General features: G+C 39.0%; 1 protein-coding gene and 1 long non-coding RNA gene across 42 annotated transcripts in view; one reads left to right on the top strand and one right to left on the bottom strand.

Annotated features, from left to right (window-relative positions):
• Positions 1-15,835, top strand: part of EFCAB5 (EF-hand calcium binding domain 5) — a 198,426-nt gene extending 182,591 nt beyond the window's left edge. For 29 of the 39 annotated variants that reach the window (XM_045044905.1, XM_045044891.1, XM_045044887.1 and 26 more), the window contains 4 exons: positions 266-519; positions 1,699-1,985; positions 2,595-2,691; positions 15,255-15,835. In XM_045044905.1, the coding sequence (XP_044900840.1) occupies positions 266-519; positions 1,699-1,985; positions 2,595-2,691; positions 15,255-15,448 (832 nt within the window). In that variant the 3' untranslated portion in view covers positions 15,449-15,835. Of the gene's footprint in view, positions 1-265; positions 520-1,698; positions 1,986-2,594; positions 2,779-3,688; positions 4,069-13,056; positions 13,301-15,254 lie in introns of those variants that run through there. The other 10 variants (XM_045044893.1, XM_045044892.1, XM_045044894.1 and 7 more) reach the window with 10 other exon arrangements.
• Positions 10-25,560, bottom strand: LOC105261162. Of its 3 annotated transcripts, XR_006589743.1 has the most exons (5): positions 25,346-25,485; positions 12,114-12,329; positions 7,921-8,144; positions 1,486-1,601; positions 10-316 (listed from the first exon to the last, which is right to left on the bottom strand). It is a non-coding gene; the product is annotated as an uncharacterized LOC105261162 (long non-coding RNA). The 3 variants fall into 3 exon arrangements; XR_891053.4 differs by lacking the exons at positions 10-316; positions 1,486-1,601 and having other exon boundaries at positions 7,991-8,144; positions 25,424-25,560; XR_891054.3 differs by lacking the exons at positions 10-316; positions 1,486-1,601; positions 25,346-25,485 and adding an exon at positions 22,828-22,884 and having other exon boundaries at positions 7,991-8,144.

The following is a 25,560-nucleotide window of genomic DNA, read 5'->3' as shown; positions in this document are numbered from 1 at the left end:
AAAACAGAGTAGCAGATGGACAGCGACCTGGGCGCTGCTACTTTATTTAGATTGCTTGGTCAGAGAAGGCTTCTCTCTCTAATGAGTGAGCTGAGAGAGAGAGAGAGCTCTGTGAAAGAAAGGGGGGAGCGGTCCAGGCAGATGAAACAAGGGCTGGTGTGGCTGGAGCATCGCTGGCACAAAAGAGTGATTCAGTATGTTTGGGTGGAATGTTACGAGACTGCTGATGTCTTATATCCTTATGCTTATTTGGTTTCGGTTTCAGAGACTTCCTCTTTAAGTGTACAGACACTTCAGAAGTCATTTTGGCCTCTGTCTGTGGAGAGAACCACATAGTAATTCCACTCCGTGAGAGAACGGGAAAGGCCTTAGGAGTTCTTGATTTTAACATTGGCAGGAATAAGATGCTATTGTATCGAGAATTTAAAGATCTGCAGAAAATGATAAAGGTGGTCCAAGCTGCCTGCTACGAAATATTGGGAGAAACATCTGGAGAAATAAAGAAAAACTATATCCTAGGTATTGTGAACGTAAATGTTCTGGATTCATGGGTTTAATAAATTTGGGGGAATCACAGATTGCAATGAAGGATGCACTTTCTAAAAGGAATTGTTACAATATACAAAAATATACAGCATGAAAGGAATTCCCTCATGCAGTCTTGGGCTGATGAGTGTGGTCTATAAATTAGAGGAAAGGGTATTAAGTCTCATTTTCTTGGCTAGAATCATATGGTTTAGAACTGGAAGGACTCATAAAGGCAATATAGAACTAGCATTTATTAAATGCCTCATCATGTATCAAGCACTTTAAATATGTAATTTCAATTAGTCCTTACCCTAACTCTGTGAGGTGAATGGTGATACCTCATTTCACAGGTGAGGAAAGTGAAGCTCGGAGAAACTAAACAACTCACACCAAATCACACAGTTACCAAGTGATGAAACCTGGATTTGCACCCCAGTCTGGTGCTCTTTCCACTAGATTACACAGTATTCATTCGCTGGGACAAGTGAATCTTATCTTGTTTTACAGATAAAGAAGCTAAAAACCAACAGAGTTAAGGTCCAATAGGAGCTTAGTGGCAGAACCCAAGACTAGACCCCAGTTCTTGTGATTCCACATCCAATAGGCTGCTCTTAGTACAAAATCAGTTTGGCCATAAGGGAAGGAAGAAGGAAACATGGAGACCTTTGGCTATCTAGAATGGAGTAAATAGAGTAACACTACGTGGGATTAATCTGAGAGGTTTCTTGCCACCAGGTAGGGTGGAGTAAGTAGAAAAAAGAAGAAAATTTATGTTTTTTGAGCATCCACTATGTACTTACCACTAAGCACTTTTACTTATATCATCTTATTCAATTCCCAGATCACCAGGGAAGTAGGGATCAGCCTATGCTCACAGAAAGGAAAAGGAGGTTCAGAGAGAAAAACCTAAGAGTGGGTATTCAACCTGAGGTCCAACTCCAAAACCTGAGTTTTTACCTTTCCTCAAAGCCTCTTCCTGTGAGCTTCACCAGTGTAATTCCATTTCTGCATATTAATTTCATGACTAGAGAAACGAAGATTGTTTAAAAGCATAGGATATGGCTGTCTTTTTCCTGGAAAAAAAAAAGTTTACTTTATTATGTTCAGAATGCTATGAAAAACCAATATATGTACTGAACAACAGTGTGAGATGTTACTCTGTTGTTTCAGAGATTGAAAATGTAGGTGAAGTCCAGCGGGCAGGAATTCTCTTTTTCCGAATCATGCTGCAAGAGCTGCAGGAAAGCCTCCAACTGCTTACCTCCTTAGACTTTGTTTCACTGTTACTCTATGACTATCATCCTTCAGTAGAGCCCACATACCTGCCAGACACCAAGTCCCAGGAGGTGGAGGCCAACACGAAACTAGTACATGACATCCTGTTAGCGGTTATCTTGTTCATTCATCCAGAGCTGGAATTATCAAGTGACTTTGGAAATTGGGACAAGTGTAAAATGGTAAGTTTTTTTTTTTTTTAAACATTCTTTTTGTTGAAGAATAACCCACACAAGTTTAGGTATACAAATCATAATTGCACAAATCCTAAGTGTACAAATGCAAGATTTTTTTACACAATAAACATTTGTAACCAGCATCTAGCTCAAGAAACAACATTAATGGCACCCCCAAAGCCTTTCTTTGTACCCTCTTCTATCACTTACCCCACCACACACACACGCACATTTTCTCACTCACCCCAAGAGTGACCAGAATCCTGACTCCTAACACTGTAGATTGGTTTTGCCTGTTTTAAAATTTACATAAATGGGGGCTCCTGGGTGGCTCAGTCAGTCGAGCATCTGACGACTTCAGCTCAGGTCATGATCTCACGGCTCGTGGATTCGAGCCTTGCATCTGGCTCTGTGCTGACAGCTTAGAGCCTGGAGCCTGCTTTGGATTCTGTGTCTCTCTCTGCCCTCCCCCGCTCACACTCTGGGTGTGTCTCTCTCCCAAAAATAAACATTAAAATTTTTTTTTTTAATTTACAGAAATGGAATTATGTAAACTCATGAATTGGATACTCCCACTTGCTGATGCTCCCATAACTTTTATTCTTTTGTTCACAGTATGTTAACAGACACTTTGTCGCGAACATTTGTGCCTTTGATCCAACTGCTAGGCATGTGGAAGTTAATTTAAAGCTCATTGGTGAATATATCAGAGGTAAATTTACACTTCATTGTGTTCGAAATCTAACAGCAATAAAACATAGTTATAATTCAAATATTCAGATATTTTTATCACAATAAAGCAAGTGCCTCATAAGTTCAATTTTTAGGAAAATAGTTCTGATAGTAATCCTCTACAGGGAGGAACACTATAATCGAGTGCATTACCCAAAGTCACTGTCTATGCCACACGTTTGAGAATTCAGAATCATGTTCATCTCCCATTTTATTGACTACATGTGCATTATTTACTAAAAAACAATAGAGGATATGGGCTGCAGTGAGGAAAAGAAACAAGTACATTAAGGAAAAAGGCTATTACTATCTTTGGGTTTCAATGAAGAACCAAAGAAAATGATAGATCATGAGACTTTATACGCGAGTAATGTAGACTTTTTGGAGAAGCAGAATCACCAGAAATCAGAGTAGGGGAGCTCCCAGGTTGGAAAAGGTGATGAGCTCTTTGGCCACAGAGAACTGACCACATATAAGAGTAAATATCCAGAGTGAAATAGGTGAAGGGATTTTCTTTATTTCAAATTTGTACTGAAATTCTAGTTAGTTCACATATTTGGTAAAATTGGTTTCAGGTGTAGAAGTTAGTGATTCATCACTTACCTATCACATCCAGTGCTCCTCACAAGTGCCCTCCTTAATACCCATTAGGTGAAGGGGCTGAGGAGTGTATAAAATTGTAGAATCACTATATGGTGCACTTGAAACTAATACAACACCATATGTTAGCTACACTGGAATTAAAATTAAAAAAAAATATCTATACATATATAGGCATACATTCTTCCATGGGTGTATGTTATCCCACCAGAGACCTCAGGCCATTTGTGCGAATGTACCAGTTAGGAAGAAATTTAAAGTTTGTATCTATTTTGTTACTGATGAAAAACTAACCATCAGTTGGGAAAATGGCTCTGTAGAAGTTTTTTACTAAACCTGTCCCTTTCCTCCCCTTCCACCTTTCCAACTCTCTGTAGAGACTCTGGACTAAGTCAGAAGGGTTTCTAGACTTTTGTGATGTGCATATTATGCCAAGAGGCTGAGAACCAGAGAAAGTCTGAGAAGAGGAAGGCAACCACCCTCCTCAGGGTGTCTCTGGCAGTGGAAGCATGTAGCAGTGAGCCAGGGCAGATAGATGAAGGGGAGAGATCGAATCACCTAGGAAAGCAAGGTACTCTCAGAAGTTTGGGAATGCTAGAGAACAGGAGAGAACATGACATTCAAATAAAAGTTAAGATTAGAATTTCTGGGGTGCCTGTGTGGCTCAGTCAGTTAAGCATCTGTAAGCATCTGACTCTTGATCTGGGCTCAGGTCATGATCTCATGGGTTTGTGAGTCTGAGCCCTGCATCAAGCTCTGGGCTGAAGGTGTGGAGCCTGCTTGGGATTCTCTCTCCCTCTCTCTCTGCCCTTACTCTCTCTCTCTCTCTCTCTCTCTCTCTCAGAATAAATAAATCAACTTAAAAAAATAAAGATTAGAATGTGTATTTGGAATGGCTTCTGTAGCCTCATGACTCTGGGCTGATTCATGGGAGCCTCTGAATTTATAGATGTCACAGGTATCACTTCTTTTAAGGTGCTATTCAAGAGAAATTATAATAAGAGCAAAACCAAAGATTAAAACTTGTTTAACTCTATCCTTGTCTACACTTGTTCCATACTTGTTCACTCACTGTTCACTGAAGACTTAAAAATCCAGAAGAAACATCTCTGTGTCAGTGCCTGCTTGCTGCTCCTCCCTTTAAGGTAGATTTAGTCCCCACCATGAGCACCAGTAGGCCCTTCCCCTCCACGTGCGACCTGAGTCCCTGCTCCACTTCGTAGACCCCAACATGCCAGCCCCTTGGCCTAGAGCCAGACCCTGCTGCTAGGGTCACTGGTGTCCTCCCAGACTGCTGTTTCACCTTCTCGGGCAAGGACACAGGCGCTCACCACTGAAAAATCTAGTCCTTTTGTCAGATGGGAGCTGGGGATGAGGAGCAAGCCCCACAACTCCCCGTCTTGCAAGTGTGTTCAGGATTTGGCTCTCACCCTCAATTAGCTCATCTCCAGACAAAGACATCTTCTGTAACATTGTCCCAATGCTTTATGGGAATCTTTGCAGTTCAGGTTCCACCTCTGATTTGCCTACCAGAATTAACTCCTATAGTCATATGCAGCTCCTTTGTTTGGGTAAACATGCAAATTTCTGCCTCCTCTCCTCTCCTTTCAACTGTGCTAGCCAATTCCTGAGCAGCCTTGATCGCCAAAGCTTCCACCACTTTCTCTTTTCCAACAGTGTCCTCAGGTGGCAGGAATTCCAACTGCAGTTAACACAGCTGGATTCAGCCAGAACCCTGATAGCCCTCAGGCCCCCCTTCCACCACCACTGCCAAACCTTTAGCATTATAGCAGTCTCTGCTGCAATCAAGAAAGTTCATAGGCCACCCAGACACCAACCCTCTCTCCTTCAGGTGCAATTGTATTAGGAAATTGTAAGCTCTCCATTTAGGGAAAGAAGGGGAACTCACGGGGGCACCTTTCTGTGCCTGAAAGAGAAGAGCCTCTGGCAGGGCAATTTGTGGCTCAAAATTTATCTGAGCCTTCTAGCAGTGTTAACTAAAGCCCCGGTCAACAACACTACCTAGCATGAAATACCACCAACAGTGATCATTTCTGCCTAGGTTGGGGAGGGACTGTTAACACAGCTCCTAACCCACCAAGCTTTTCAAACTAATGATTTTGCCAAGAAGATAAAATCAGGGCTGGTGATGTGTCTACACTTTCTTAGGACTTCTGCTGTCAACTATCACCCTACTTCATCCTAGTTCTGGAAAGGAATATATATTTGTTTAATGTCTTAGAAAAGGTACACTTTATTTTTTATTCTTTTTTTTAATTTTCCCCAGTTATTATTGAGATATAATGACATATAACATTGTATTAGTTTAAGGTATGCAACATAATGATTTGATATATCTACATATTGAGAAATGGTCACCACCAGTAGGTTTAGTCAACATCCATTACCTCACATAATTAAAAGATTTGGGGGGGTGGCACCTGGGTGGCTCATTTGGTTAAGCATCTGCCTCTTGATTTTGGCTCAGGCCATGATCTCCCAGTTTATGAGATTGAGCCCCGCTGATATTCTCTCTCTCCCTCTCCCTCTGCTTCTCCCCTGTTCCTTCTCTCTCTCTTTCTCTCCCTTCCCCCCCAAGTAAATAAACATTTTTTTAATTAAAAGATTTTTTTCTTGTGATGAGAACATTTAAAATGTACTCTCTTAGAAACTTTCATATATACAGTATAGTATTGTTCACTATAATCACAAGGCTGTACATTACATTCCCAGAATTTATTTATCTTATAACTGACAGTTTGTACCTTTTGACCACCTTTGCACATAGCCCCTGTCTCTGGTAACCACCAATTCATGCTCTGTTTCTGAGTTCAGTTTTTTTAGATTCCACATGCAAGTGAGATCGTACAGTACTTGACTTTGTCTGACTTTTTTTCACTCATCATAATGACTTCAGGGCCATTCATGTTGCAAATGACAGGATTTCCTTATTTTTATGGCTGAATAATATTCGTTGTATATATGTACACCACATTTTCTTCATCCATCCAAGTCTTGGATGTTTTCATGTCTTGGCTATTGTAAATAATACTGCAATAAACATGGGGGTGCAGATATCCCTTTGAGACAGTGATTTCTTTTCCTTCAGATATATACCCAAAAGTGGAATTGCTGGATCATATGGTAGTTCTATTTTTAGTATTTTGAAGAACCTCCATATTGTTTTTTACAATGGCTCTACCAATTTACCTTCCCTACAGTGTACAAGGGTTCTATTTTCTCCACATCCTCATCAATAGTTGTCATTTCTTGAATTTTTGATAACAGCCATTCCAACAGGTGTGATATGATATCTCATTGTGGTTTTGATTTGCATCAAAAGGGGTATTTTATATTCTGGTGGAATTCCAGGCAGCTGAATCCCACCTTTAGATTGAGGCTGTCATCTATGAAGGAGTATTGGACAGCTTTGTTCAGCAAGCTTGGCGTCCTAAGGCTGTGCCATTCATTGCATGTGAATGTTGCAGACATACTTTCCTGTAAGGGAACCCAGTGCCTCCAGTGACCCCTGGACCAGGACCCAGACAGCTGTGCATGCAGTAGTGCATCAACAACCTCTGTCACTCTGCCTAAAGCACTTCCAGTAGTTGTCCTCTTCTTCCTGAAGACCCATGACCTGACCACCTTCTCAAGGATCTATTTTCCCCACTCCACTTTGGACCTATGCTGCCAACTTTGCCTGCTCTTTCTGTAGGGTGTCCCATACCTGTCCCATGTCCCCATCCCAGGGGGTTAGACACATGTTATCTACCGGGAAATGTTATCAGACTTGGAAGCAAGAAGAATGATCTCTCATTTCAAGTGTGACCAGAATCACTTTGCTCTCTAGAGCCTGTATTTCTGCCAAGTGGCCATACTTCCTCCCCATGCCTAAATCCAAGGGTCTCTAAGTCTATAGATGCTGGTCTCTGCAGGAGTTCCCCTGCAGGAGCCCTAGAGCTCCTCCTCTGCCAAAGCAGCCAGATAGATGTGCTATTACCATCTATAAAGAAACTCACCAGCTTCCTCAAAAAAAACACCACCATGATCCACCAGAGATGGCAACGGAGGGAGATGACCCACCATCATGGGGGAAGGACTGCTGGACTCACAACCCTGATTAACTGTCTTCAAGATTCACCTTCCCCAGGCGATCTTTCCCTAAGCACTATTGCCACCATTGTGGTGGCTCTAGCAATTGCTATTCTCTATCTCCCTCCATTGCAAGAGTGGGACAAGCCTCTCCTTCATTCCTCATGGCACAGCTGAAGATAAGATAGGAACCTTTAATAAGACACTACCAACTTTCCACAAATAAGAAATGTGAACACAGCACTGAACTGAATATGCAACTGTTATCATATGCCTGGTTCTTTTAAACAAGTCAAAGTGAAATGAACAAGATGCCAAGAATATTGTTTTGTCCTATTAATTTGGACCCTCTATATACCCTCATTGGTTTGGATTTAGTTACAGTTCTCTACCGCCTTCTTAGACTTGGTTTCTTGGGTGGTGATTCCTTCTGAGATTTGTTGTTTTCCCACCTGCAATCACAGTTAGACCTGGGTTAAACAGGGAGCCTTGAGGGTGCCTTTTATGAGATGCTCACTAGATTTCAGGCTCTAGAGGAGGAAACATCCATTTAGTTTCAGAATAGATTCCTTTTGTTCTGGCAAATACCTCTTAAAGGGCGTTGTATGAAAGATATTGGAGAAGCACTCAACTCACACACTGTCTGGGAAACTAGTTTAGGGTTCAGTAAAGACCTGGGGCCTGGATGCTTGACCCATTTTCCATGCATGCAGACCCTTTCCATCTCTAGTCCAAGTCATCCTGGGGGAAAAAAGAAAGAAAAAAAATCAAATCATCAATTCTCTTTTTGCTTTTGGTTTTAAATTTTGAAGTTTTCCAACAGTTGTTATTGAAATTAGAGAAACAACATGGTTTTATTTATCTAGGTACCATCACTGATGCTTTAATATCCAATAAGGTCTGTTAAAAATCAGTTTAATGAGAACATTTTTCTATTTAAAGCTAAGATATTTTTCCAGATTTCCTTGACACAGTTTTTTTTTTTCATTTTAGTGGATGTTAAATAATCTTTTATCTCAAAGGAGTATAAAAATTATATGTTTTTTAAAAGTATTTTAAAAGGTCAACTGGAACTAAAAGCCTTCTAACAAAAGAGTCATTAGCCCATCCCTCTTCTCTCTTCTCAGTCTCCCCAGGTCCCCTCATCAGAGGCCATTCTTTTTGACTCTTTTGACTATTTCTTCTGGCATGTGCACATTTCTGTCTTTTTAATACCGTAGAGCATTGCTATCTTTTCATTCCTCAATTTTAAACCTCGTCAACTGATTTCCTCTTATTATAGACGAAAGTTGAGTTCTGTTGTACCACCTTTCTCTTATCCTGTCCTCCCAATGTAATTATATTATCATTTGGAGTTAAATCAAAATGCATTGTTTACATGATTTTGCCTATGCAAATATGATCCACAGCTGAACATATAACATATTTTGGTTGCTCCTTTTTCACTCTTTGTCTTTCCTGAAGTAAATAATTCACTTTTATTTTTTTTTATTTATTTAAAAAGTTTTTTTAATGTCTATTCATTTTTGAGAGACAGAGACAGAGTGTGAGCCGGGGGAGGGGCAGAGAGAGATGGAGACACAGAATCCAAAGCAGCCTCCAGGCTCTGAGCTGTCAGCACAGAGCCCGACGCGGGGCTGAAACCCACGAACTGTGAGATCAGGACCTGAGCCGAAGTCGGAAGCTTAACCAACTGAGCCCCCAGGGGCCCCTTAGTTTTATTTTTTAAGTTCCTAAATTTTCTTTGTATTTCTTGACAATTCCCAGCCCATCCATTTTGTCTCTCCATATAATTTCCCTTGGGGGAAGTTTTATCAGGTAATTTTTTTTAGTTCCATTTTTTTTTTGCCTTAAAACCATTCCTTCTAGAGATCTTGATTCTCCTATCTGGGGTCTTCCCCCACCCAGATCTGCTACTCAGTTGCCTTCCTGAAATCCATTTTGCTGCTATCATAGGAATTTACTTTGCCTTGCTCTGAGGTAGCATATCTCTCGTAGTTTTCTGAGAAAGAGTGTGTGAATGGTAAATTTTTTGGGACTTTCATGTCTGAAAATGTTCTTATTCAACCCTCATATTTGATTTTTAGTTTCCCAGGGAACATAATCTTGAAGACAATGACCCGTTGTCTTTTGTGAGAAACTGAGATTATAATTCATATACCACAAATTTCACCAATTTATCCGGTACCATTCAGTAGTTTTTAGTATATTCATAAAGTTTTGTAAACATCACCACTAATTTTGGAATATTTTCATCACTTGGAAAAGAAACCCAGCACCCATTAGCTGTTCTATTCTTTGCCCCTCCCTACCCTTACCCCTGGCAACCACTAATCTACTTTCTGTCTCTAGGATTTGCCTGTTCTAGACATTGCATATAAATGGAGTCATACAAGGTGGATTCTTTCACTTAGCATAATGTTTCAAGGTTCATCTTTGGTCTATGTATCAATACTTCATTCTTTTATTATGGCTGAATAATACTCTATTATATGGATATAGCACATTTTATTTATCCATTTATCAGTTGATGGAGACATGTGGGTTGTTCCTACTTTTTGGCTATTGTATATAATGCTGCTATGAACATTTGTTTACAAGGTTTTTCTGTGAGCATATGTTTTATTTTGAGAGACAGGGAGGAAGGGATGTTGTGAGTGGGGGAGGCAGAGAGAGAGGGAGAGAGAGAGAATCCTAAGTGGGCTCCGTGCTGTCAGCACAGAGCCGGATGCAGGGACTGAACCCACAAACCGTGAGATCATGACCTGAGCCGAAATTGAGTCTGACACTTAACTCATTGAGCCACCTGGGCACCCCAACAATAATTATTTTTTGAAGTTTTCTCTTCCCTGTTGTTTCTCCTTTCTTTCTGTTTTTAGTGTTTTTGTCTGTATCTCATTTCTACATCACACCACTGGGCAACTTCCTCTCCCCAACACTAGAAATTTACTTCTCAAAGGGGATAACATAGAAAGTCTCTGGACTGGGGGACATCAGACACAGTTGAGAGGGAGAGAACCAGAGTGAAAACTGGGAGATTATGAGTGTGTTTACTGAATATAGAGCCCTCTGTAAGCTTCCTCGACAAAGCTCCAAACAAAAAGGAGGAAACAAAAGGACAAACAGCTGATACCTGTACTTTTGGGGTGTAAGAAAAATACTATAGGACTTTTGTTTGTAATTATTGCCTATTGCCCATCACTGCCTACTTTGTTTTAAAATGAATGATTTATAAATAAATATACATGTATTGGGGCTCATGCTCAATATTTGTTACTGATGAAAGTACATAATCAGAGTTCAGAGTCTATTGCATTAAACTATGAATTTTTGTAAAGCAAATTGCATTGATTTCAATTCTCACATTAAAAAAAAAGTTTATTTATTTTGAGAGAAAGAGAGGGAGAGAATGAGGTCGGGAGGAGCAGAGAGAGAGTGGGAGAATCCCAAGTGGGGCTCATACCCATGAACGGTGAGGTTATGACTGGGCAGAAACCAAGAGTCAGATGCTCAACCAACTGAGCCACCCAGGCGCCCCTCTCATATTTGATTTATAGATATATCATGAAAAAAAAAGCGCCAATACAATGTGATATTGTAAGGAAATTATACCAACAGAAATGAAACTAATATGCCTGCAAGAACACAATGTTCAGTCTGGAACAAACTTCTACCCAACTTCGGATAATTTGAGAAAAAAATGTGTTTTTACCTCCCCATTTAACACTGATCCTAGAAGCAGCACTCTACAGTACATTTTGGATCACTTTAAGTTAATGATAACATAGTAAGTGCCTGAAAGCCATGGCCAATATGGGTGTTCTGACCTACTTAAGAACTGACTGAAACATGCACACACATGATCTTTTAGCTATATGATGTTGCAGGACATTCAGCCCATTGCATGTGGCAGTAATGTTAAAAGGTGGCACAAGGTATACAAAACAATAGAAATAAAGGAACTAAAACTAAGAACTAAGGCTAAGGAGAGAAGCATTCAAGAAATACTTGGGTTATTAGTTGAAAGGAGCAGTTATACTTTGACTTTTGAACTTGATGCTTAATTACTTCATTATTTTTGCTTTGCCCATCTTTCTAATTGCCTATAATTCCCAAAAGGGGATTTTACTAATCTAGTGTTAAAACAGAGATCTGTAAAGGGAATTTGAATTAGAAATATCCTGGACTATCCCACAGCTTTCAGCAAAATCAATTCCTTATGTAATTAAAAGTTTGATTGGGGCGCCTGGGTGGCGCAGTCGGTTAAGCGTCCGACTTCAGCCAGGTCACGATCTCGCGGTCCGTGAGTTCGAGCCCCGCGTCGGGCTCTGGGCTGATGGCTCGGAGCCTGGAGCCTGTTTCCGATTCTGTGTCTCCCTCTCTCTCTCTGCCCCTCCCCCGTTCATGCTCTGTCTCTCTGTCCCAAAAATAAATAAACGTTGAAAAAAATTTTTTATATAAAAAAAAAAGTTTGATTAAACTAGAACCTACAAAAATACCATTAAATGTTTTTGAGTTAATAGGTTTATAAGCAGATTCAAGGGTTTGACCCAGCAATTCTTTTAGCTCAGATTTCCTCCAATAATTTACTATAAGCTTTACCAAGGCAAAGCAAAAACAAAAAACAAAAAACAAAAAACAAAAAAAAAATCCATAATTTCTAACAGTTAGAAATGAAACAAATTGGTCTGTTTGAAAGAATTACCAAACCTGTGCAATCTGGCTCTTGTCATCTGCCAAGCGGCAAAATCTGGCGTCCATCCACCACGAGAGGGCAGTAGCGCTCAACCGTTGTTAATGGGAACCCAACAGAGCCAAGGAGGCTTCATTAGAGAAATCATTACAGCTGTTGTTAACACATCACTCTCTCACTGGAAAACGCAGGCAAACAGGAACCACAACCCAGATAGGTTCAGAGCTTCTGTCCTGGGTAACAATAAGACAGGAAATAAGCAACAGGGGCTTGTGAAAGGGAGAGGCCTCCCTCCCCATCCTCATGTCCTTGAGTCACCGTGGAGATGGCTTACTAGCTTAATAATGGCTGCAGATAGGGGTCTGTTTCATTTGGATGTTGAGATAAAAACGCTGTGGCAGGCAGGCAGGCAGGCATCAATGGAACAGAGCTCTTAATGGGGATTTGGAAAGGGCAGAAAGAATAAAAACTGTGGGGTGCAGCAGAGCCGATATCTCAGAAAATGAATTAGGTTTGGTTTTAGGTGTGTTCTGGGATGAACTTTAGATTCATAACACTGGAACGTTAAGATAATCAAAGTAATCTTTCCAGCGTATAGCATTACTTTGTAAAGTTTCCAGGAAGTGAATTAATAAAAAAAGGAATCAATTACAACTAGTGCACCTCAATATTTTAAGTATGTATGTGGATTGGTCTGGGATTGCCCAGAACTTGAGATGAATCAGATATTTGTACTATGCTCTCATGACCACCATCTGTTTTTGTTTTATTCATTTGTTACTGACCTATAATCTGAAAAGACTTTTAATATTTGAAATATTTTAATTTATTTTAATTAATTTATTTAATTATTTAATTATTTAATTAATAAATTATTTAATTTATTTTAATATTTTAATATTTGAAAGACCTAATTTAACCATTCTGTAATTTAATGTTGTTTCAACATTTATTGAACAGTTACAACCGAGAGAAAAGACAGTGCCTCTGTGTGTGTTGAAAGAAAAAGTTTTAGAAAATTGTACCTCCATGTTTTAAATCAGCCTCAAATAAAAATTGAGACTTGTGAATGTTTCCCAGTTTTTACGTGCCTTTCATATCTTGTATTGTACTTTTGTTGAAGTCAAAACTTTGAAATCATAGAAAGGCTAAATCTAATTCAGGGAATCTTCTTCCTTCATAGAAAGAAGGGATAGAATATAGGGAAATAAAATGTTCTGTCATTCTTTTTTTTTAAGTTTATTTATTTATTTTGAGAGAGAGGAGGGGAGGGGCAGAGAGAGGAGAGAGAGAATCCCAAGCAGGCTCTGCATTGCCAGCGCAGAGCCCGATACAGGGCTCGAACTCATGAACTGTGAGACCATGATCTGAGCCAAAATCAAGAGTTGGATGCTAAACCGACTGAACCACTCAGGTGTCCCTGTTATCCTTTTTTTTAAATTTTTATTTTAGAGAGAGAGAGTCAAGCAGGGGGAAAGGTGCAGATGGAGAGAGAGAGAGAGAGAGAGAGAGAGAGAGAGAGAGAGAGAATTCTAAGCAGGCTCCATGCTCAGCACAGAGCCAGACACAAGACTTGATCCCAAGATCCTGAATCATGACCTAAGCTGAAATCAAGATTCAGATACTTAACCAACTGAGCACCCAGGCACCCCGTTCTGTCATTCTAATACAGATCCATGAAGGACATACTTGTCATTAATGAGCCATTGGATAGAAGATGACATTTAAAAACTCTTATTCAATTATAAGTATCACTTAATGGTTTATTCAACTCAAATCAGCAAACATTTATTGGATTAGTCACTGTGGTAGACATAAGAAGTAACAAAAATGAATAAAACATCGAGCTAATAGTGAGAGGCACCTGAAAGAAATATTGTTTTAGCAGCTACTCTGTGACAGATTTTTAAATATCTTTTCTTATTAATCCTCATAACAGTTCTGAGGTGTTATCCCTGTTTTGTAGAAGAAGAAACAGGCTAACACCAATTAAGTGGCCTGCTGAAGGTCACAGAACTAGTTGGGGTAGTGCCAAGATTGAAACCCAGATATGTTCAATTTTAAAGTATATTCTCTTTTCATTGGACCATTCTATCTGGATATTAGTCACTGACTCCTGGGAAAAAGTAACTTTTATGAATGGCAGTTTAATAGTTTACAATTTAACAAATGAAACATATGGTGTGCAGTTATTACATATTTTAAAATAAATTTTAATTAGGAAAAATTTTAAACATAGAAATTATAGGGGTGCCTGGCTGGCTCAGTTGGAAGAGCATGAGACTCTTGATCCCTGGGTCCTGAGTTCCAGCCCCACGTTGGGTGTAGAGTTTACAAACCAAAGTTAGAGACTAACACCTGTGTAGTCATTACAGAGCCATATTCTGTATCCAATCTGAATGTTATACATGTTTGAGTCAGACTTTTTTTTTTTTCTATTTTAATGTTTATTTTTTGAGAGTGAGACAGAGCACAAGCAGGGTGGGGAGGAGGTAGCAGAGAGACACAGAATCTGATGCTGGCTCCAGGCTCTAAGCTGCTAATGCAGAGCCCCATGCAGGGCTCAAACCCACAAACCATGAGATTGTGACCTGAGCCAAAGTCAGATACTTAACCAACTGAGCCACCCAGGCGCCCTGAGTCAGACATTTTTAAAGAAATAAAACATTAGAGAAACAGTTGAGACCTTCTACCTCTCCTTGATCCCTCCCATTCTCTTTTTTTCCTCTCTAGAGCTAAGACTATTATGAATTTGATGTTTATCAGTTTTATGCATGATTCCTTACTTTTACTTACATGTTTATGAATCCACAAACAATACAAAATTATTTTGCAGTGTTTTAAATTATATTTTAATTGTATCCAAAAGAACATATTATTCTACAACTTGCTTTTTGTGATAATACGTTCTGAGATTTATCCACAATGTAATGTGTAGCTTTAGTTCTTTATTCATTAAATGCTATGCAATATTCTATTATATGAATGTATCAAAATTTATTTATCCATTTTCTTATAATTATACATTTAAACAAAATTCTGCCATGGTTTTGATTCAAAGCATATCTGATGAACTTTCATCATAATACTGGAACTTATATATTTTAATAATAAAGGTACAAAACTATCCATACTAACTTTTTTTTTTCTTGGTATAGATCATTCTCGAATTGAAGTATGGAAGTTTGGTAATAGTGTCATCGAATACCTATACCACTGGGCACACATCTGTTTAACTCTCATGGAGCTAAGCAAAAAAACAAGTAGTGCTATTGCACCCCCATTGCCCTCCAAAACTGACTCCTATGTGTATGCAAAAATGCCAAAGGGAAGCTTGCCAGGGAAATGCTAATGAATTGGTACTGTATTCAGGCTATTTTTGTCATGTTCAGTTTTGCTTGTTAACTATAAAATATCTTCAATTGGAAAGGAGTGTCGCATAGACATATTTTGCTCCTAGACATTGACCTCAGCATTTTCCAAAACGAAAATGCTACCTAAGGAGAAATTTGATCTAAAAAATATCCAGTTAAGGTAGCCATAACCAAATGCATGTTATAGGATATATTGAAAAGTTTCCTTTTAGTTTTAGCTTTGTATCTGCCATGGGACTATTGTGGTTAATTGGGTAGAATTATTTCAACTCTTTAAAGGTGCAAAGTAAAGACTGAGGATTTATGGAAAAATGGCTATTTTTACATTAAAGGAGTGCCAAATAATAAAGATTTTAAGACATGAACTGGGAATTGTTTTTCTAATTTTTTCAGACTTAAATTTGCACCACCTTTTCCCCCTCCCCAACGATCACTACTCCTCCCTACTGACTTTAACAACTTAAGTTACTTCAATAAATAGAAATTCTTGTAGGAAAATGTCCATGACTCATGGAAAAAAGAAAACACCTTTTTTTAATAACAAAAACCTCTCAAGTTAAAGAACTGCAAAAAGAGTTTATATTTATTTAAAGCTTATTATTACAGCAAACTTTACTGCTCTTTTGTGAGATTTCATCTTTGCAATAACATATCTGATGAGAGTCCATTTTTAATAAAAATTTGGGAAATTAAACTTCATTTTCTTTATTTGGTTGACAAAATGTGATGTGTTGCAAACATCTTATAATTTGAGGTTGGAGGTCCCTTCTTAACCTTCTCTGATAAAGTGGCAGCAGTGTTATTACCAGTTCTCATCTCTTGGATGATCGCATGCCCAGTCGTAACCTATAAGCCTATTTCATATTTGGAAGAGGGCTTTTCAGGGCATTTGCAACAACATTTCTAGGAACAATGTTCTTGAAGATATTAAACTGATAGCCACATATCCTGATGGCTGCAGAACAAGCTTATAGAGTTCACTGTGCATACAAATGGCATTTTAGGCAGCGAGCAGAGGACTTTTTTGCAGAACGCTATCTTATTAACCATTATCATGGGAATTAAGTTAACTAAATGACATCTAGCTTAATGAGAACAGGTATCATACACTTGCATGGAGTTTAACTTGTTTGAAGTATTTTCACACACAAGCTTATAACCTCCCAATGACTTGTAAGGGAGGCGGTCTAATACCATTATCCTCACTTTATAAATGAGGACATAGGCTCAATGCGTGAGTTACCTATGTCACAACAGCTGGTAAGAAGCCAGGGGACCTAGCTTCCATCTATCCTACCTTTTGCCAGCACTCAGACATCTCACTGACACTTTTCAACCTTTACCAGACTAATGATTATGCTATCAGTCTTTTAGAAACTACTTTAAAATTAAGCAACCAGGGATGCCTGGGTGGCTGGTGATTGAGTGTCCTACTTTGGCTCAGGTCATGATCTTGCGTTTCATGAGTTTGAGCCACACATTGGGCTTGCTGCTCTTAGCACAGAGCCTCTGTTCCCTTCTCTCTCTGCCCCTCCCCTGCTCACACACACATTCTCTCTCTCAAAAATAAATAAAACATTAAAAAAATAAGTAAAATTAAGCAACCAACAAGAAAGATTAATTGAATTTATTTAATGATCATTCAAGTAAAATACTATCCCTTAACACTAGGAGCTTACTTTTTTAGTGACGAGGATGTTATTTATACTTGACAAAATTTACATACAGGTTTATATTTAAATCTATTTATTGAATACATTGCTTTACTTATATACACTTCGGAAGCTTGGACTTGATTAGTTTTTTGTTGGCTTTCTTTACTGTAGCTTATACATAACATGGACACGGTATGGTGCTGACCATCCAGACAATTTTCCCTTTATTTTTTTTAAGTTTATTTTGAGAGAGAGAGAGAGCGCGCGCGCATGAGCAGGGGAGGGGCAGAGAAAGGGAGAAAAGAGAATCTCAAGCAGGCTCTGTGCTGTCAGTGCAGAGACTGACACAGGGCTCGATCCACAAACCATGAGATGGTGACCTGAGCTGAAATCAAGATCCAGATACTTAACCAACTGAGCCACGCCTCCCCCCCCCCCTTTTTTAAAGGAGACAGATGTTTTTTGAAAACACTGTAAGGGAGCAGTGGCATGCAGGACAGCAAAGGATAGGCTGTCTGCCAGGAGGCGGTGGGGGGGGGGCTATAGTTATGGGGTGAAATGAGGAGGTATGGGAACCTATGGAATTTTCCTTTTTTGGTAACAGTGCCTGGTTGTAAGTAGCCCATTGGTCAGCTGGGGGCTATGGCTATTTTGAGGTGGGTCATTTAATGCACCTGTTTGCATGCAGCCTGGTTATCACTCTGGGCCCTTTTGCCTTACTCAGGTTTCCATTGCTCAAACCTGTTGCGTAAAACGGCCTCTGGATTCCACCCTGACAGATCAACAATGACAAATCTTTGGTATTTGAGTAGAGGTCTCATCTTCAGTAGCTGCTTCTTGCTAGACAGGGTGGGTGCACGTCTCTACCTCAACTTGTGGGTCCATCAGGGGTTCTGTGCAGTTATAGACCAGAACATGGTATTATTTAATGTGCTGAAAGGAGATTGGAGTGAAATTCACTGGTAGCCAGGTCCATGGGATTTAGGGAGAGGGGACCCTCTGATGGCATGGGCTGGAATCCTTATTGGATAATCATTCCTATACATAATTGTTGGATTCACTCAGACAGGTAGGAATGTATTTTGCCTGTAGATCAAGATGGTGTTGGATCTGAGGGAACAAAGGAAAAAACCGTGCAGGGGAGAAGGAAGCAAGGCAGCTGAGCGTCAGCCAGCATCAGAAAGAGTCCCAACTGAGTCTGTAATGTGTGCAGATTTGCCCTGGATGAGCTTCTGCTGCCAAATGTGCTGCAAATTGGTAACAGAGACCTCAGGGGGATGGAGTGGGAGAGGAGAGGAAAGCAGTCTTCGCCCTCACAGGCATGAGGTGTCGAACCTGTTTGCCCTTGGACCTTCAGACCACATGGGGATAGCTGCCCTGGCCAGAAAGCTTCAGTTGTGGATGAGTACTAGGGTTAGACTGCCAAAGGGCTGAAAAGAGAAAGGTGAGGGAAGAAAGGATTCCTCTGAAGGTCAAGAGGGGAAATCCCTCACCCTTTCAGGCAAGGGCAGTCTGGCAATTTCCCTCTGGGGCCTTTGGCTCCTTACCAAGGAGTGACCTCAGCCAAGGTCATCAGTTCCTCAAGGACTACTAGAGATGGTTCTCTGAGGAAAAGTCCTGAGAAATTCCTGCAGAATCCAGGGAGAGTCTGGGCCCAGCAGAGATTCCCCATATGGGCCACAAAATGCCAGGTCATCCAGATTGGGTGGAGAATGGTGGCAGGGGCAGTGAAAGAATTCACCCAGGGCAGAACAAAGGAGATAGAAGTTTACTGAATACACCACAAGGGAGCAGTGGGCAGGACAGCAAAGGAGAGACTGTTTGCCCAGACCATTTTCCTTTTTAATTATGGCTTTCCATGGTCCAGCAACAACTTAAGATTTCAAGACAATGATACTGGAATCTCAGGAAAGCTTCTACTGCCTCTTTTCAAGCTTTATGGAAATATAACTTACATGATACATAATTCATCTACTTAACAGGTACAGTGCAATGGTTTTTACTGTATTCAGACAGTTTTGCAACCATTACAACAATCAATTTTAGAACATTTTCATCACCCCCGTGAGAAACCCCATACCCATTAGTAGTCACTGTCCATTTTCCCCCACCTAAGCCCTAAACAATTATTTATCTTTCTTTTTCTATGGATTTGCCTATTCTAGACACTTCATATAAATGGAATCGTACAATATGTTGGTCTCTTGTGACTCACTTCCCATTCCTTCTTTATCTAAATATGTTTAAGCAACCAGCTACCCTTAACTTCCACAGACATCTCCAATCCAGACTCAGATCTTCCGCAGGTAATTTAGGGAATTTTCATTCTTCTCATGTAGGTTTTATGCAATGCCACTCCCACCTAACCCCACCCTACATCATTAACTCTGTGTTCTTACTCTCCCCTGTATGATTTTATTATAAAGACCTCCCTCAATAGATATCAATTAAATATTGCCTATTTCTTTGTCCTTAGGCATAGTAATTACCCTCAGTAGCTGTTCCATCTCTTAATCATTAGCTCTATTTTACCTCTCTTTGACTGTCCCTTCCATAGACCACAACTAGGAGGGTACCTCTTGGTCATATTCTGGTGGCCATATTCTGTTCTATGTGACCCTGACTCTGTAGCCACAGCGTTTTGAACTGGGGTTGACCCCTTGCCAAAGGAAGACCAATCTGTGAAAAGGCCTAATATAGAAAGTAACCAAACCATGGATAATCCAAACTAGGAAACAGCAATAAGAGCAGTGTCTAGAAGGACAGTAAAGAGTTTAGAGAGGCCAAAAGTGTCACGTCAGGCCTTAAACAAATTAAAGGATACTGCCTTCCAGACACTACAAGTTGGCAGTGAGAAAGTTTAAAAAATGCATAGTTGGTTAGGGACAAGAATGCACAAAAAGGCAGAGGGCACAAAAAGAAGCAGAGACTGAAAGAGTAGGGAAGTGACATCAGTAACATTAATGTCAAAAGATTAAATGGAAGATCCATTAGTTTGGGTGCTGAGGTCCCTACAGTTGCCTTGGATCCAATGCTAGTCAACTGTTCTGTTCTTGAGGTCTTATTGGGAAGTCTAAGACAGTTGGAATTCTCTGTTGTGTAATAGGAGTATGGTAGTAATGATACCATCTTTTATTGGTTCACTCTGCTTCTGTTCTTACACCATCTTCAATTAAAGTTCCCAAACTTGGGTTCAAAATGTTAGGAGTCTTTTCCGTGTCTCTGATTCACTGCTGCAGGTACCACCATTGCTGCAAACTCTGCCAAGTGATTGAAGAATTTGAACTCTCTGAAACAATGCATCAGAGAAATCAGCCTTCTACCTTCAGGAAAATCTCACAACTGCTTCATTACGACATCCCAAAGGCAATGGGAGAATACAGGATTCAATACACCAATTCAAAAGCTCACATTATATATAGGATATTGAGCTGGGTAATTTTGTGTAACTAATTCCCCATTCAGTCTCTTTAAGCAAGAGGCAGACAGTCTTGGCAGGGGGCTTTATTTTTACCCTCTATTGATTCTTTTTATTTTAAGCAAAATAACACATACTCATAATTTAAAGAGTCATCTTGTTATACAAGGTCTTTTAAGACCACAACATTTCCCAGCCCCACCTCACCCCTGTTTTTCTTACCTCCGAGTCAACTACTTTCAATTCCTTTAGGTCAGGAATTAATATTAACAGCTCAGGCCTATTACGATAAAGTTTTACTAGAAAAGCCATGCCCAGGGGTGCCTGGCTGGCTGAGTCCATGGAGCAAGTGACTCTTGATCTCAGGGTCATGAGTTCAAGCCCCACATGTGATGTAGAGTTTACTTTAAAAAAAAGAAAGAAAGAAAGAAAGAAAAGGATGCCCATATTGTTTATGACTGCTTTCATACTGCAAGGGCATAGTTGAGTAGCTGCCATAGCTACTAAGACCCCAAGACCCACAACCCCTAAATATTTACTATCTGACCCTTTGCATAGTTTCCCAACCCCTTGATTTTGACACGTACCTCCATATTGTGAAATAACATGTGGTGTGGCTACATTTTTTTCCCTGATTTAAGCAATATTTATTAACCTCTCAGTATGCATTACAAAGAGTCAGCTTCTTCCTCAGTATGTGCGTCCACACACACACAAACATTTCCCATTCCTCCATCCTTTTCAATATATTGCACTGGAATTTAAATTAGAATAGATTGATATTCAGCATTTGCATTATCATGACTATGTATGCTATTTAGGGCTTAGCCATGTAGTAAATTACAATCATTTTCCTTTTCTGAACATCTTTTCACTTTCCCTGGAGTTAATGTTTGGAGTTAAAGTTTCTTTTGGAGTCAATGTCAAGAGTGGCTGGAGTGACTATAATAATAACACACAAAGTAGATTTCAGAGCAAAGAATATTACCATGATAAAGAAGGTCATTTCATAATGAAAAATAGGTCAATTAATTAAGAAACCATAACAATCTTAAATATTTATACATCTAATAACAGAGTTTCAAAGCATATGAAGCAAAAACTGAGAGAACTGCATCCATGGAGACACAAGTAGATAACTAGTTACCTAGGGTCAAAGGGTTTGTGCAGAAATGAGTGACTAATGTATATATGCTTTCTTTTTTGGACATTAAAATTATTCTAAAATTGATTATGGTGATGGTAGCACAGCTCCTTGAATATATTAAAAACCATTGAATTATATACACTTTAAATTGGTGAATTACATGGTATGTGAATTATAGCTCTATAAAACTGTTTAAAAAAGAATGGCTGTGGGGCGCCTGGGTGGGTCAGTCAGTTGAGCATCTGACTCCTGATTTCAGTTCAGGTCATGTTCTCAGGGTTGTGGGATTGAGCTCTGTGCTGACAGCATGGGGCCTGCTTGGGATTCTCTCTCTCCCTCTCTCTCTCTGCTCCTCCCTTGCTTACACTTTCTCTCTCTCTCAAATAAGCATAAAAAAAAAGAATGTCTGTACTAGATAGAAATCTGATCTACATAGAAATAGTAAATGTGTGCATAAACATTTTTCTTATTTTAAAAATAGCTTTGAAAGATAATTACTTGAAGCAAAAATAACAATTTATTGTGTGCTTGTAACATAGGTAGAAGTAAAATGTGTGAAAATAATAGCACAAAACCTAAGTGAGGGAAAATGGAAGTATACTTTTGTAAGGTTTTTTTTTTTTTAACGTTTGTTTATTTTTGAGAGAGAGAGAGAGAGAGAGAGAGAGAGAGAGAGACAGAATGCAAACAGAGTAGGGGAAGAGAGAGAGGGAGACATAAAACCCAAAGCAGGCTCAGGTTCCGAGCTGTCAGCACAGAGCTGGACACGGGGCTTGAACTCATGAACTGTGAGATCATGACATGAGCTGAAGCCAGATGCCCAACCGACTGAGCCATCCAGGTGCTCCATAAGGTTTTTTAACTATACATAAAGAGGTATATTCTTTACTTGAAGACAGACTGAGATAAGTTAAAGATGTATACAAGAAACCCTAAATCAATACCTTAAAAAACAATAAGCAAAGAAGTATGGCTAATAAGTCAACAAAGAGGTTGCATCATAAAAATTGTAAGCTGAAACATAAAAATTTCTTGATTAATCCAAAAGAGGGCAAAAAAAAAAAAAAAAAGCAGGGAGGGTTAGAGAACAAAGAACAGATAGGAAAATAGAAAAACTGCAGCCATACTCATACTCACTTTAATGAAAACGTTCTAGGGGTGCCTGGGTGACTCAGTTGGTTAAGTGTCCAACTCTTGGTTTCAACTCAGGTCATGATCTTGCAGTTCCTGAGTTCCAGCACTGCACTGCCAGTGCGGAGCCTGCTTGGGATTCTCTCTCTCTCTCTCTCTCTCTCTCTCTCTCAGAATAAATAATAAACTTAAAAAAAAAACAAAAGAAAATGTTCTAAACACGCTAATAAATTATCAGATTAGATTTAAAAAAAAAGCAAGACCCAAATACAGTAAAATCTTGGATTGCAAGTAATTTGTTCTGTGAGTATTCTGCAAGACAAGCAAACATTTCTAATAAACATTTCTAATAAATTTTAACTTGATAAATGAGCAATGTCTTGCAAATACGAGTAGTATGTGATGCCAAAGGTCACACAATCACCACAACTGAGCCAATGGTTCTTCTCTCTCTCTCTCTCTCTCTCTCTCTCTGCAGGATTGTGGGTGATCACCTCCCATGCTCAGATGCTCAGTCTCAGACCATGGTGTTTGGCAGAAATCAGTGATTTTTCTGAACTTTGGAAGTGCCCATAACTGGCACTAGTGTATTTTTTGTCACTTCAAAGCACCTATGGACAGTCTTTTGCTTTTCCATACAAGAGTAAGCTTAGGAATGCTTTGATTCATTCTAGGTCAGGCTGCCTACAGATATAGACCTTTTCCTCTGCTGCTTTATTGCCCAGTTACATTAAATACAGTATATGGGAATGCAAACTGGTGTAGCCACTCTGAAAAACGGTAGTATGGAGATTCCTTAAAAAGTTAAAAATAGAACTACCCTATGACCCAGCAATTGTACTACTAGGTATACCCAAAGGATACAAAAATACAGATTTGAAGGGGAACATGTACCCCAATATCCATAACAGTATTATCAATAGCCAAATTATGGAAAGAGCCCAAATGTCCATCGAAAGATGAATGGATAAAGATGTGTATAATACATATATAGATTACATATATACATACATATGTAATCTATGTGTGTATATATATGTATATATGTGTGTATATATATATATATACACACACAATGGAATATATATACATATATATGTGTATACACACACACAGACACACACACACAATGGAATATTACTCAGCAATCAAAAAAGAATGAAATCTTGCCATTTGCAACTCTGTGGATGGAACTAGAAGGTACTGTGCTAAGTGCAATTAGTCAGAGAAAGACAAATATTATATGACTTCATTCTTATGAGGAATTTAAGATACAAAACAGACGAACATAAGGAAATGGAAGCAAAAATAATATAAAAACAGGGAGGGGGGAAAACATAAGAGACTCTTAAATACAGAGAACAAACTGAGGGTTGCTGGAGGGGTTGTGGGTGGGAGGATGAGCGAAATGGGTAAGAGGCATTAAGGAAGACACTTGATAGGATGAGCACTGAGTGTGATAGGGGATGAATCACTGGAATCTACTCCTGAAATCATTATTGTACTATATGCTAACTTGGATACAAATTAAAAATAATAATATACAAATAAAATACAGTATATGACAAGTTTATTAATATTGTACTGTAGTCAACATCCCTGTGAGCATATACAATGGCCCCCATGCAGAAGATCCCATTGAGCCAATAGACAGCAGTGACCCCGTTAGTGATAGTGAAAGTTGTTCTACACAATAACCCTCCTCTCTCTCTTGTCTCCCTCACACCAGCCACAAAGGTTTTCAAAGGTTAAGTGCGGGTTAATTTATTTTTCTTTATATTTTATATTATTTTGTATTTTATTACAGTATTATAATCATTTTTATATGAGTATTTTGGGTTATGGAACAAATTGTCTGAGTTTTCATTATTTCTTATGGGGAAATTCACTTTCATATACATATGCTTTGGATTAAAAGCATGTTTCCAGAATGAATTATACTCACAAAGGTTTTATTGTATATACTATCAACATGAGATCCACTTTTAATATAAAGACACAAGTAGATTAAAATAGGTTAGAAGGATGGAAAAAGATAAACTATGCTAACAATAAAAACTGTCTATATTAAAATCAGATAAAGTACATAAAGAGAAAAAAAGACAGGGTCATTTCTTAATGGTATCATGGTCAATGCAAGAGGACCTAACAATCCTAAATGTTTAAATACCTAAATAGGATTTCAAAATCAGTGAGACAAAAACTGACAGAATTAAAAGGAGAAATAAACAAATCCACAATTACAGTTGGAGATTTTAACATCCTTTTGTCAGTAACTGAAAAGATCTCTTTGGCTACTAGAAAACTAGTTTTGAACAGGTCAAGAGCTGGTGGATGAACAGACGAAAAGCGACTAGAATTTAAAAACAAAACAAAACAAAATATATATATATAACATATAATTTTGATTCCTATATCCAGTATTACCACGATGCTGTTATTAATAATTTCGTCTATGAGCATAGGTCCTATATTAACATACAGATTTTCAGTTGCCAAGTTACCCTGAGCCAGGTATACTCACACTGAAGCCTCGGTGGAAAAAAAAAAAAAAATCGATAGCTTTACGGCAGTGTTTTTCAAACTTGACTATCAAAGCTACCTGCAGGGCTCTGTAATCAGATTGCTGGGCCCCATCCGGGAGTTTCAAATGCAGGAAGTCTGGGAAACCGCCAGAGAATTTGCATTTTAACAAATTCCTGGTGATGCTCCTGGGACCACACTTTGGGAATTGCTGGC

This window comes from Felis catus, chromosome E1 (genome assembly GCF_018350175.1).
Source record: "Felis catus isolate Fca126 chromosome E1, F.catus_Fca126_mat1.0, whole genome shotgun sequence".
In the NCBI taxonomy this organism is placed as follows: domain Eukaryota; kingdom Metazoa; phylum Chordata; class Mammalia; order Carnivora; family Felidae; genus Felis; species Felis catus.
The sequence above is the reverse complement of the archived record's forward strand: the minus strand, read 5'-3'. Positions and strand labels throughout refer to the sequence as shown.